General features: G+C 39.1%; 1 protein-coding gene across 2 annotated transcripts in view; it reads right to left on the bottom strand.

Annotated features, from left to right (window-relative positions):
- Positions 1 to 12,824, bottom strand: part of rab3gap1 (RAB3 GTPase activating protein subunit 1) — a 96,013-nt gene extending 83,189 nt beyond the window's left edge. For both annotated transcript variants that reach the window (XM_078279720.1, XM_078279721.1), the window contains exons 1-7: positions 12,737 to 12,824; positions 12,563 to 12,618; positions 8,652 to 8,730; positions 8,413 to 8,545; positions 7,849 to 7,927; positions 5,096 to 5,215; positions 2,590 to 2,755 (exon numbers count right to left, since the gene is read on the bottom strand). In XM_078279720.1, the coding sequence (XP_078135846.1) occupies positions 2,590 to 2,755; positions 5,096 to 5,215; positions 7,849 to 7,927; positions 8,413 to 8,545; positions 8,652 to 8,730; positions 12,563 to 12,618; positions 12,737 to 12,802 (699 nt within the window). In that variant the 5' untranslated portion in view covers positions 12,803 to 12,824. The remainder of the gene's footprint in view (positions 1 to 2,589; positions 2,756 to 5,095; positions 5,216 to 7,848; positions 7,928 to 8,412; positions 8,546 to 8,651; positions 8,731 to 12,562; positions 12,619 to 12,736) is intronic.
- Between the last annotated feature and the right edge of the window lie 845 nt (positions 12,825 to 13,669).

Below are 13,669 nucleotides of genomic sequence, written 5' to 3'. Positions count from 1 at the left end.
AAGGCTAACTGAAGCTGTGGTGGAAATGGTGAGCTATTGTTAACGATGTCTCAACAATTAAATCAAGTCCAACAGAGCTCTGATTCGGAGATGCAGAGATTATTCATGGGTGGAACTGCAAATCCAGTCAGACCTGGCTCCAGCGCTAGCGCTACTACTTCTAGTTAGCTCAATGGAACACGGAGGACCCCGTTACCAGACGAGACAGCATTTCGGTGGCTCGTCGTCGAAATCCAGGAAAAGGTAAGTTGATTAAAAAATAGCCAAGGACCCTTTTTTATTAATGTTATCCTATCTGTCCCCCCAAATTCATGTTAGCATGGTCGTGACTTTAGCGCCGCTAGCTAGTTGCTACCCACATACAACACGGACTAGCCATTTTCCATTGAAAACTCTCCAATATCTCCACTAGTGCTAGTTAATATGATCAAGCAAGTTTGAGCAAGCTATGTGAAATAATTTCAGAAATCAGGTTTCAGAATTAAATCTGCTGTTACATGAGAGAGACGACACAGTATCTGTCTGATTAACCAGAGTATATGATATTTTACTGTACAAATACATTTGACTTTGACTAGGAGAAAAAGCTAGCAGCAGCAGTTATGGAAGCATATTGGTAGTTCTAGTACCCATTGCTGCGCTCCTGTTATTCAATTTCAAACACATAATACATGCTAGGTTTAATTTCTTTTTCAGAGCAAGAGGGAACCTTGCAACTTCGGGGTATCCTGGCCTTTGCGACGGGAGCAAATGCAATTCCACCCCTGGGCTTCTCCCCATGACCTTCAGTGGATTTTCTCCATGAGCTGCCCCTCAGACAAGGCCATCATTTACCCACCGCAAACACATGCATTAACTGCCTGCGGTTGCCAGTCCTGAAAAAATCCTATACAAAAAAAAAAACTATGGATTTTGCATTAAAGAACACTCAGGGATTTGGTCAGGAATAACTTCCGAGAACTCCTGAACATACATTATTAAAATCTGTTGCCTGTTGAACTTGACTAAATTGATGAGGCATCGTTGTCAACAACTCACCATTTCCTAATACATTATTAATGTCTTAAATGTTTAATGTCTTTAAAACAATTGAAAATGTAATAATCATTTGACTAAAAAGGAAATTATTTTGTTATTTTATTGTTCAACATTGTGAAGCAGAAATTGTCACAGGGCTTTTATTAACCTTTATTAATTTCCTTGACACTAATGAACTTGCTCACTGATAGAGTTCACCAGGCCCAAAAATAATTGGCTAGTGAGTCTACAGTTTCTAGAATTCTGTTCATAACTGTTTCATTGAAAATAAAGTAATTTTCTAGAACAACAACATTGTTTGAAGTCTCAAAATGTACTGGGGGGTCTTCATTCATTTCAGCGTTGTCACTCCCAACTAAAATGTTCTGCATTGCCTCTGCACTGTCGGGCACAACCCAGAGCGGAGCCCGTGTAAAATGATAGAAATTAAGGTCCCGTCGGGTCCCGTCGGGTTCGGACAAAGATCTTCAGGTCTACACCAAAGCTTCCCTGATTGTCATCCTCTTCAAATTGCTGGTTAATCAAGAGCAAGAAAGAGATTGTCCGAGTATAACCATTGAGCTCAGAAATTAATCTTTCCAAAATGACACTGTCATGTCCCAAATTGTCAGTTTCCCTCACAATTCTCTGAACAGTGTATCAGTGAAAAAGATAGCAATGTTTTCCTCATTACCATTTACTTCCACAAACAAAAATTGACCTTGAAAAAGAAACTAAATAAGATAAGAATACATTTTTTCCTCCAACAAGGTTGTTTTTGTCCTTAGTTTCTGCTGCTTGATTTAAATGTTCCTTGTTCCTCTGAGTTGGTGCTAGCTGTACTTTCAAAGCAGCAAGCCCACCAGATAATGATAATTTAAAATGGCGCCTTTAGCCAATGAGGAAGTGAGAATTTAAACTGTCTTCCTGATTGATCAAACCAACTTCCTTTTCAACTATACTCTCTCACACACACACACACTTCTATACTCTCTCACACACACACACAACTATACAATCACTCACACACAACTATACTTTCTCTTTCACGTACCCAACTATATGCTCTCTCACATACACTACTATACTCTCTCACATACAATGCCATACTCGCACACATACACTACTATAATCTCTCTCACATATACTACTATACTCTCACATACACTACTATACTCTCTCATATACATGACTATAACCTCTCATACATACATGTAAAAGGATTATAATAGTGTGTGTGTATGAGTATAGTGGTGTATATGCAAGATTATGATAGTGTGTGTAAGACAGAAGTATGAATTATTTCCTATACGGCCTCTCATACTAAAACCATATGCCGAAATACATAGTCAATATAGTGTGCAGTAACTTCTAAATAATTTTGATTACTCACTGACGTTCAGTGATCACCGGTTAATGAGACAGCGTTTGCAGCACTTTGCAGCAGTTCCAGTTGGGCTGCTTTCTCCGTGTCATACAGGCTGTGTATGTGTGAAACTACTGTCCCCCTCAACAACTTTTTAAAAGTAAACTTGTGGACATGCTTTGATACTTGAGCATCATGACACTTACTATCTTAGACTTGAAGATGTCAAGCAGGCCAGAGAGGTGGTTATACTGGCTTGGCACCTTGCGGAGGTGGACCATCTCAAAGTCAGTGCGCACACCTGGGCCCTGGCACTCTCCAGCATACACCCGCCTCCACTTTTGCTGGATCTGCACAAACATGGGCACCTGGCTGAGTGCACAAGATAAAGAGGAGCAGGCATTACTATTAAGAATTCAGTGTGTTCAATGTATTATTTTTCCTTCACTACAAGAGGTTCTGTAGCATACAAGTTATGCAAGTGAAAGTTGTGGGGAAGTATAGAATGGTAGTACTGGAGTTTTAGTCAATCTCACAACGTACATAACACATTCAAAATTCTTACATCCATGCGTCCCCTGAATTTTGCTGAATATCATGATATAGGCCACGCCCATTTCCACCTCTAATTATTTTTCTACAAAAATCGCAATATATGCGAAATCTACTTTTGCGAACTCCACCTAGGATGCGAGTCTCATCTGCACAAAAAGTTGCATGTGGAATCTGTGTATGGGCTCAAATAAGGGTCATAAATAATCATAATGCTTTACAACAATAATCATAACACATTATAAACCCCTATATAATGACTTAGAAGGTCAAGTATCACAATACACAATACTCTATTATAATTCTCATAATTATAATCCATTATAATAATTTCATAATGCATAATAATAATGCTGCAATATAATTGCTATAAGGCATTATAATGTGATTATAAGTTACTCTAAGTGGGCATTGGAAGCTTTAAGTAAAGTCAAAAACATATTTAAATCTATGTAAAAACATAACATTTTGTAAAATGTATTTATATGTTCAACAGGTCATAAAAAAAATTAAAGAGTACTCCAATTTGAAACAACTTTGTGGTAAAGAACAACTGAATGATGGACATTTCACTAATGTAAAGACTGAATTTACTACCTGAAACCATTTCTAATTCCCCTGTGAAGTGAGCTTGTCACTGACATTATTTTCATTGTGTATTTCTCATGGCTGAAATACATCGTAGCCTACTATTTAAAATCCATTTGGTAACTGAGTGACAGAAAATGGTTAAAATAGCCTATGTATTTATGTGTGTTGCCTTGTTTATCTGAACGGGTGGAGAGGCAACTGGTCAGTATGTAATGGAAAAACGGCATAACATTAGCTACTCCGCCGCACTGTGGAGTAATGTCTGGCTATGTGAGACTAGCATCTAGCAACATTGTTGGATGCTGCCTTCTCAACCTGGCAGTTTTGCCTGTAAAACTACGCTACCGCTCTGCAAAAGGCAGATTAGTGAACATCCGGGCACCCACTGCCAGCGGACTGTTCGGAAATGAATTAAACCACACTACTTCTGTTGAAGCTGCCTGTGAACATCCTAGTTCAGGTCGTGGGCAATTTACATTGAAATCAACCCTAGTCCACCCTGATCAAACCCACCTGGCAACCTGGGTCGCGAAGCCGAGTAGATTGAGGAGGGTTACCCCCTTCAAACAAACAGTCAACCTGGGTATAACCCTGATTGAGCCATTGGTGTGAAAGGGGTATCAGTAAGTATTTTTACTCAAGTACTGCACTTGTCAAAATACCAAAAGAAATACTCAGACATGGAAATCAGCATTCCCTAGAAAATAATGTGGGGAACTGCAGGGATAAATCAATGTTTTGTGAAGCTCAGTCCAGTAAGGTCTTATGACTGGGCACTCCCAAATATATGCCAGTGGTTGGCCTCCTGCCAACGATGTTTGTACTCTCACTGTCTTCTGGTATCCCCTAAATCCTTAAATTCTCCCTCCTTGCTCAACCCTCCTGGTCTATCTCCTGGTTTCATTTATTATTTCTGTGCCTGGTCTAGTCGTATGTTTGATCTCTTCAGCTCTTTTTTATTGTCGGATAGCTGTACCGTGTTATCTTTTCTGAACTTCTGTAGTTCATTAAAAATACATTGTAAGCTAACGTTGGGGTTAGTTCGAAGAGCTGCTTCGGCTGCCTTGCCTCGGAATCATTTTCTAACATGTTCATCGTTATCCCACCTAGTCTAGTAGTAACCCCCTTTGTCATTATTTTGAGGGTTATTTCACAAAACTGTCAGGGAGCTCGAGAATTAGGCTGTCATCCTTTCAGTAACGGAACCGGAAACCTCCGCAAAATTGGTATTGTAACTGAAATTTACCTAACCTAATCGGAAATGTAATCGAATCGTGAGCTTGTGAATTGGAATTGAATCGATTTGGGAAATCATTGGCAAAACCCAGCCATCTAAAGTATATTATCGCACTGTACACCAAGTTATGGACTTACTATTGTAGCAAACTTTCAGATTTTAAGATTGAATCATGTTAACAAAACAAAATATTTATCGCTTTGTGCAGCATCGTACAGTCCAAAAAGAGCATGTGTAGTTGGTTAAGCAGAACCAAAATTTTTCTTTTATTTTAATTTGGAACCGGATTTTGGTTCCCGACCCTACTACCTTTAGTGATGAAGGTGACTTACCAGCCACTGTTGGCCAGAGAAATGGAGATGGAGCTGAGAAGCAGATTGCATTTGGACTCGCTGATGATTGCCTCGCAGTTGGTTCCAGGGTTGATGACCACAAACTCTCGTATACCATACCTGTTACCAGAGACACAGTTACAGCAGAACATTGCAACTAGTTTGAATCTCTTAAGCGTGGTATATGTCAATATTAGGGACGCACCGAATCCAGGACTCGGACGATTATTGGGCTTTTTAACATGGTTTCGGTTAAAATTTCCCCCGGAACTGAACCCTACGCTTGCATGCGCAACGCTGGTTGACGTAATGACGCCACCATTGATTATGGGAAGGTGTTTACGTAGGTGCACCGTTAAATGCCGTAGGCTGTGAGAAAGAGAAAATGGAACTTGTGAGTAGAAAAAGTATTGTTTGGCAGTCAAAAGAAGGTGATTCAAGTCGAGCTACATGTTCAATTTGCAATGCCGATTTGTCTCGTGGTGGCAAGGACTTTAAACAATACACAATATCGCAGCTGTTAAAACATTTGCGTATGAAACATCCGAAAGAATACGAGTTGTGCATGAAGGAATCTACAGACTACGGCCGGCTGCTGCCCGCTAACATTAGCTTTCTAATTTCACCCACCCAACATGCCTTCATCATACACATTGTCACTCATCTGGCGATAGCGATGTGCTTTCCTACAATGTAAAAAGAGCGTGTGAATTCAACATTAAGTTGTTACATTTAACTATTTTACAGGCTGTGGACGTTGTTTACTTCATTAATGCGTTTACTGTTTAATGGACTGAGGATGGAAGTAGGATTCGGTATTCGGATTCGGCAGAATCTTAACCAGTGGATTCGGTATTCGGCCAAACCCCAAATATCTGGATTCGGTGCATCTCTAGTCAATTGTCAGTCATAGTTGACATTAGCTTAATACAGTATTTCATGATACATTTGATGTACTAATCACAAGCCATTGTTTTAATGTGCATGTAGGGGAAAAATAACTTGATAATTACATTGAAATACCATCCCATTTAACGTAATTCATTCAGTTTGAAAACAGTGTTCATGTTAGCCATTTTTTGATTGGAAGGGGGGTTATTTTGTTTTGTCCTAGGCAATCAGTAGTGAATGACATATCCATTCCACTAATTTCCTACTTAAACGACACTGAAGCTGTAATAACACTGCTAGGAGCAGTTTGTACAACATTGTATGGGGCATCCTGGTGGTTGAATGGGTAAGCTATGTTCTAAGTTCCATTCTTGTCGTAAGTCACCTGCCTTTTTTCCCTCTCGTGTTTTTCCTTTCTCTTTACAGTTCAGTACAAAACAAACATCAAAAATATATGCATCAATTAAATGTTGTTCCTTTAAGCTGACTCCCCTTGTCCATATATTCCGTTCATTTTCATGGCTATGTCTCTGTTGCGATTTATTTGGCCTCGCCATAATTAATCTTGCCAACAAAGCACTGATTGAGTGTGCGTACTATTTATTAAGGCTCAGTCCTTACCACAGCGATTCCAACCTTTGGCCCTTTGCTGCATGTACCCCTCTCTCTCTCTCCCTTTTCCTGTGTTCAGCTTTCCAATCCAAAAAAGCCCCCCAAAACATGATCTTCAAAATCAGTAAGCCATGCCCTAAAATAAAGTTGAGGTAAGAGTCACATCTGATTACTGATATGCTGCATTTGAATGATTTTACAGCCACCAGGATTGAATGTAATTAAGAAGGGCTGTAACAGTATGTGCATTCGACTCAAACTGTTTTGGTACAGGACTTTCAGTATGCCACGTCTAAATAAAAGCATATGGTCAAAGTGCTTGAGCTCCGTTACATGTGCCTTTATGTACGCATTTTAGTCAGTCCACTGTGTAGGGTTGGGCACCGAGCTCTGTACTTTTTTTGGGTACCGACCAAATTACGTGGGTATTACAGAGGACAGATTCCCGTTAAGCGAAACGGCGCCAAATTTCGGCACCTGAGAGCGCACAAGTACGGGCTTATCTGTCCTCTCTGCACGTTAAAGGAGAGCAGGGCTCCGACACACACACGCACTCGAAAATGTTGTTCTAAGTAAATAGGATAAATAGGTTTGGCATTATTATATATTACAACTGAAATTATTTATTTGTTATTACAGTGGGAAAGTAGAAAAAAAAAGGTACCATTGAGTACCGGAACTGAATTTAAGGTACAGGTATCGGTACCGATAAACATGTGCATGTGCCTGGCCTGTATAAAAGAGCAAGCTACTCAGAATTATCGACAGGTCAGAGTTAGAAGTGAAAAAGATTAACTGTCAATTCTGTTCTTGGACGCAAGCACACCTGGCTGTAGATAATTAAAAAAAATGTATATATCTTATAATTCTTTAATTTTTCTTTAACTTGGTTTTAATTTTAAATTATTATGCTTCGTTTTATGTCTGCAACCATGTTATTTGTGCCGCTGTCTGTCTTGGCCACTCTTTCAATGAGTCTTTATTCTTTGTTAGATAAAAGGTTAAATTTAATTTAAAAAATTTAAAAAACAGTAGGGCATTACTAACATTGGTTATATTTCAGTGTCTTAACTGTTACAGTAAGAATTATGGCCAATAAATAAATTAATGTTACATTACAAATATACATTTTCTGCATTTTTTTGTTGTACCGAAAACATACCAAACTGTGAATTCTGTTATGGTCAAACCCCCATTTTCTGCGTAACCTGATTTTTCTTTGCATGAAACATATAAATGGCCGAACTCACCATCTGACAAGGCAGTGGGCTCGAGGAGGAAAATCATTGTTCATACACAGAAGGTCCTGCATTGCCAAGGGAAAGGTATCTGGACACAAGAACAAGAGTTATGTCAAACACTTATTGTTAGAGGGATGACTTGTGTGTATTTTCTCACCTGTTAACTTTTGCCTATTATTGTTATTAAAAACAGTCAACATTCACTCTAATATAAGCATGAGGTAAATAAGAAAAGCAAGGAGGCTAACAGGGAATGTTGTGTGAGGAAAATAGTGAACTGTGTGCTGAAACCAAATAATGAAACTAAGGAGTTTTTAAAAAAGGAAGGAAAGTAAAAAACTGTAAAAAGTTCTTTATTTCTCATTACACTCCATTAGAATGACTAACAAGCAGTAGTATTATTGATGTAGCTAGGTATATTTTTGACTCGTCTGAAATCCTTTTTCACCATAAGAAAAAGAACATGAGAATACACAACCATAAACATTAAGATAAAGTGCAACTGCTAAAACACTGCCAATAGCTTGTCATCAGGTAAGCTACATATAATGGCACATTCAGACATAACTGTACCTTCCTCAAGCTTGTCCTTCCCATTGTCCTTCTCACATTCTTGTTTCAGGAAGTAATGAGTTATGTAGAACTTAAAGTCAGCAAAATTAATATCCTGAGACTTCTCCTCCCAGGTGCCACTAGTGTATTCACCCTGTGTTCAAATAATGAAGCATCATAACAGTTAAGAACGTACTGGCAGCATACTGCTCACTGGTGTTATTCAGCTGAATATTTGAGGCTTAATGACAGTAGAATACCTTCTCAGGGGCCAAATGTCCTGAAGAGTTCCCAATCAGCTTCCAGTCATTTATCACTTCCTCGACTCTGGACACAAAGCTTCAAGTAGACAAAATTAGTTTAGCTGTCAGCAGCAGGCAGTGTTCATATATATATAAAAAATATAATCTATATGTTTTATGTAATATATATGTATATGAAATGTCATGAAGTAGCAATTACAAGACTCTGCAGAGCGGTCTACTTTACTGAATTCAAGCGAACAGTCATCCACTCTCTCTCCCCTTTGAGAGTGCAAATGTAACAGTAATTGACAACCAAATAACGTAGTACAGCATTTTCTCCTCATGCAGAGCAGAATGACAAATAAGAGCGAAAGCCTTGACGGTGGACTTTCCATGGAAACCACAGTCCTGTAAAATGACAGTAGCCTTGAAAATAGAAGAAGCTTATGCACCCTTTGGTCCGTCTGCTTCACTCCCCACTGCAGGAGATGTTGTATTCACGTAACACACCGTCATTGTCCCACTAACATTTTTCCTCCATTAGCCCACTAGCCAGTAGATCAGAGTTTTAGTGGCCCCATGTATAATTTTACTGGCCTGGAAAAAGTGGGGACAAATCTAAGTTTAGTCAGTTTAGTTGGAATTGCACTCTAATAATTCCTAGTTATTATACAGTAATGCTATTATACAGTTAATTTAGGTGTAAGGCCAGAATTAGGCTATATTTACACTGTGTCAAGGCCATGACACTGCTGCCTTTACTCACTCTTTGTAAACTCACAATGTGATTAATCGCAAATGAATCAAACCTTTTTTAATCCGTTCTAAATGTATTTAAAAAAGGGATACATTTTTGAGTTTTTATAAGGTGAACTGTATTTTGTGTGTATACTAGGACATGTTTTCATGCTTTAATGTTCAAAAAACACTATCTTTCTCATACTGCCCATGGCTGCTGCACCTGTATTCACCCTCTGAGATGCTCTGTTGGAGTGCCTGTCTCTTTAAGCCCCCTCCCTAAAAAGCCCAGTCTGCTCTGATTGGCCAGTGTGTTTCCTGGAATCTCCACTCCAGTTTGGTTTGACTAGTAGCAGCTGGAGCTACTGCAAGGGAGTATATAGCAGGCTATAGACTTTGTACTGTGAAAAATAATAAAGGCTTCTAAACCAAATACTACACAAACTGACATGTCCCAGCAGTAATGTGACCCAAAATTGGGGAGAAATGACCAACATTGGCTGCCAAGATGACATCTTATACAGCATGTAGCTACTGTAGTTAGCAGTGGACACTAATATAGCAGCACTTTCTACAGTCACACAGATATAGGCTTTTAAACCAAGTACTTTATAATTGAAAATGTTTCAGAAATACTGGTGCTAAACTATTGCATATACATGCATACTTCAGCTGTGCGTACATGGATATTTCACTTGTGCATACATATATACTTCACTTGCACACGCATGCATAACATATGAGTATGTGTTTAAGTATGTGTACTGTATGTGCATTGGGTTGTACTTATTTATCCCAACTTTGTGACGTTAACTTGAAGTTTGTACAACAAGGTGCCAATAACATTAATAAAGAAGTTGAGACAGGTGGAGGCAAAATGCATTATGGCAGCCAATAATGCAGCTCAGGTAAAGACGTCTCAGGAGTTATGAGCAAGCAAAGAAACAGCTTTACCTGAGCTGCATTGACTGCCATAATGGACTGCCTCCTGAGTCCTATGTTTATGCATTGCACAGTTATGCAAGTAATAAACACAGGTAAGTAATTAATAAATAAGTCACTATGTCAGCAAATTTACCAATGGTCTTGGACGAAAAAAGGTTTTTTTCTCGAACACGGCATGTAATTTTGTCGACGATCCCGTTGATGAAGAAGCTGTATTACTTCGCAGATAGTTAAACACACGTCAGGTTGTTTTTTTTTTACAACATTGGTGAGCATATTAGTACAGCCACTGTATACAGAGCCGTCATAAAAGTGTGCCTCGCTCTGAATTATTATTATTATTTTTTTTTTTTTTTTTTTAAAGGTTTTTGTAGCGTTCCCTGGACACAAACCAGCCATTAAAAAAAAAATACATGATTTCAAATTATAATTCTGTTAATGACATGGTGCTGCAACCTCAGAATGGGATTAGTAGCTTACTTCTTCGCCCGAAGGATTGCACCTTGATGAAATTACAGGTGTAATATAGGGCCCTATGATTTCCGCGATGCAGAAAACAGACGGAATCGCGGAATCTACACATGAAAATGGAATTCTGTTATACACGCGAAATCGCACGGAATTTGCATATATTTTAAACAATTTTTTATTTATTTTTTTACTTCCTTCTCATTTTTCAGTTTTAAACAACAAGCGTAGAAAGAATGACTTCAGTGCCGTTATCACACTCAACCATTTTAGTGTGAGATAATTCTGCAACACCACAACCTACACACACATTGACACACAGTCCTAAGACAAAGTTAGAGCTAGTTATCTAGACTTGCAGCCCAGTTATGGCCATTTAATTGAACTCATGTAACTTATTTTTGGCCAGAGATTTGTTGAAGGTTTGGCTGAATTTTGAATGTTCTTTGCTGAATATATTAACAGTTTAAATAAAAAAGCTGAATTGTGAGTTTGTGTCACTGAGTTTTTAATGGTCAATACTGCTTAGAAGTGGGGGAAAAAAAGCAAATCCAAATATTCCGAAAAAGCTAAAAATAAATCAGAAAAAACGGAATTTGAAAACAAAATAAAACGGATTGTCTTTGTTTCTCAAAGGCAGAGCAGGATACCCTGGTCTCGGTTTACACCTATCGCCATTTCTAGCCACTGGGGGACCATAGGCAGGCTGGGGGAACTCATATTAATGTTAAAAAACTGTTGACCTGCAGTGTTCATGCCATGGGACCTTTAACGAAATATGTTCAAACCAAGCCCCCAGGAAGAGCGCCATGTCTTAAAGCCACCATGGGCTTAGCGGATAAGGGTGGAACTGCACCCCATGGCCCAGAAATACTTTTCACATAGACTTTAGATAGCGAAAGAAACTTCTATATTTCAGCGAATGATTTTTTTTTGGGGTACATCAACTTACCAGCCCGAACACTTAAAAGGGTCCTTGTTTCCCATTTACATGCTGTGATTTGTATAGTCACAGCGTGTACAAATAACAAGGTCACATGAGACACAGCCATCTTCTAACCGTATATAAACTGGGAACTATAGTCTCAGAAAGGCGAAGCATTTCTACTCTCTGCTCGAGGCTTCTCAGGTGCTGCAAGCATATCACTCTGCCCAAGTAGCAGAAGTAGCTCCATTCATGCTGCCTCATTATAGTGGTGGTGCACAGCTTAACTCTGAGTCAACCTACTCTGAGTTGATTGAACCAACTCAAATCAGCTGTTCTGGAACGATAACTCCATCTCAGGGTAATATAAATCAACTTAGAGTTCAGGGTTAGACTCAGCGTTTGTTAAACCTCCTTCCTGAAACGGGGCCCTGAAGTTACCTCGGTAACCCCAAATCTTGCTTCGTAGTACGGGCCTCAGCTCGACGCGATCTTGCAATGATTATATTTTTTTACATTTCTTTTTTCGTAGATGGCTGTGATGTAGTGCTTACCATTATATTCATTCATTCATTCATTCATTATATTCGCCATAGTAGATATGAGATGCGACCTAAAAAATCACCAGTAATATGTTTATGAATGTGATTGTGTGACGAATCTGGTGACGGAGGCCACACCTGCTGCTGTTAGGTAAACACAACATACGGAAACCAGTTAGTTTGAAATCCAGCAGGAACACATCTCCGTACTAGCTGCTGTACTGATTACTCGTAATAATAAGTATAACTTATTGTGTATTTTAGCTTAAACTAGTAATTTTAGTTAACAGAATGACAAAAAATCTTACCGTTCCCAGTCCGACGCGGTGGTGAAATCGGTGATCTCAAACACCTCTGACTCGGGCTGCAAGAGAAAGAAACAGGTTAAGATTAAACATATATTCGGTTATGCGGTTATGAGATGCGCGTTTAGACAACAACGCTGACATCCTGCACCGAATTACTTAGCTAAATTAACTCACATCACTGTCGGCAGCCATGTCGATGTTTTGTTGTTGTTGTTCTTCTTCGTCCACTTCCTGCATCATTTTTCCGGCAGCTTAGCAAGCCCACAGGCACAGCGCCATGTATTAAAGCAACCATGGGCTTAGCGGCCAACTGTGGAATTGCAACCCTCTGGCCCAGATAGACTTTTTCCATAGACTTTGCATGGCGAAAGAAACGTCTATATTTCAGCGGATAAGCTGTGTGTGTGTGTGTGTGTGTGTGTGTGTGTGTGTGTGTGTGTGTGTGTGTGTGTGTGTGTGTGTGTGTGTGTGTGTGTGTGTGTGTGTGTGTGTGCTGGATGAAAACACAGTTTGAGGACTTGCCGCTTTTGCAGAGATGAGTAAGCTTTATATTTGCTTCATGAAATTGTTAATGAAATGTTGTATTGTTCTGTAAACTGAAGTAGAAGAAGAAACTGGCTTGTATTACTGTTTTTATGTGGAAAATAAACCTCAGTTTTTTATGTGCTAGTGGAAAATAAAACCCAGTTTGAGACCTTATTATATAGTTTTTTTTTTAAATAAAAACGTTGAATGTTAATTTATTGTGGTTTATAGTGATAATATAAATAGACTGTCAATGATAGTGACATATTCGCTAGCTTTTATTTTGAAGGCTGACTGCACTGAATAACAGTCCGATGAATTGTATTATGCTGCGTTCATGCTACCTGGGAATAACAGGGACCGCCCCCGTGATTACGTTGTTTTTCCGACTGCCAGCGTTCACATGGTCGGGATGCGTGTTCTTCTTCTTCTGTTATATTGGCGTTTGGCATTACAACTTGTTGCATGACTGCCACCAACTGTTGGCCGTAGCCTAGAGCGGGTGTGTGAAAACATGGAGGCCATAATAACAAAAGATTTGCTGCTGTTTTCTTATATAAGCATAGAAACAGCACATGGACA

This window comes from Sander vitreus, chromosome 21 (assembly GCF_031162955.1).
Source record: "Sander vitreus isolate 19-12246 chromosome 21, sanVit1, whole genome shotgun sequence".
NCBI classification, from domain to species: domain Eukaryota; kingdom Metazoa; phylum Chordata; class Actinopteri; order Perciformes; family Percidae; genus Sander; species Sander vitreus.
This window is presented reverse-complemented; position numbering and strand designations above follow the sequence as displayed.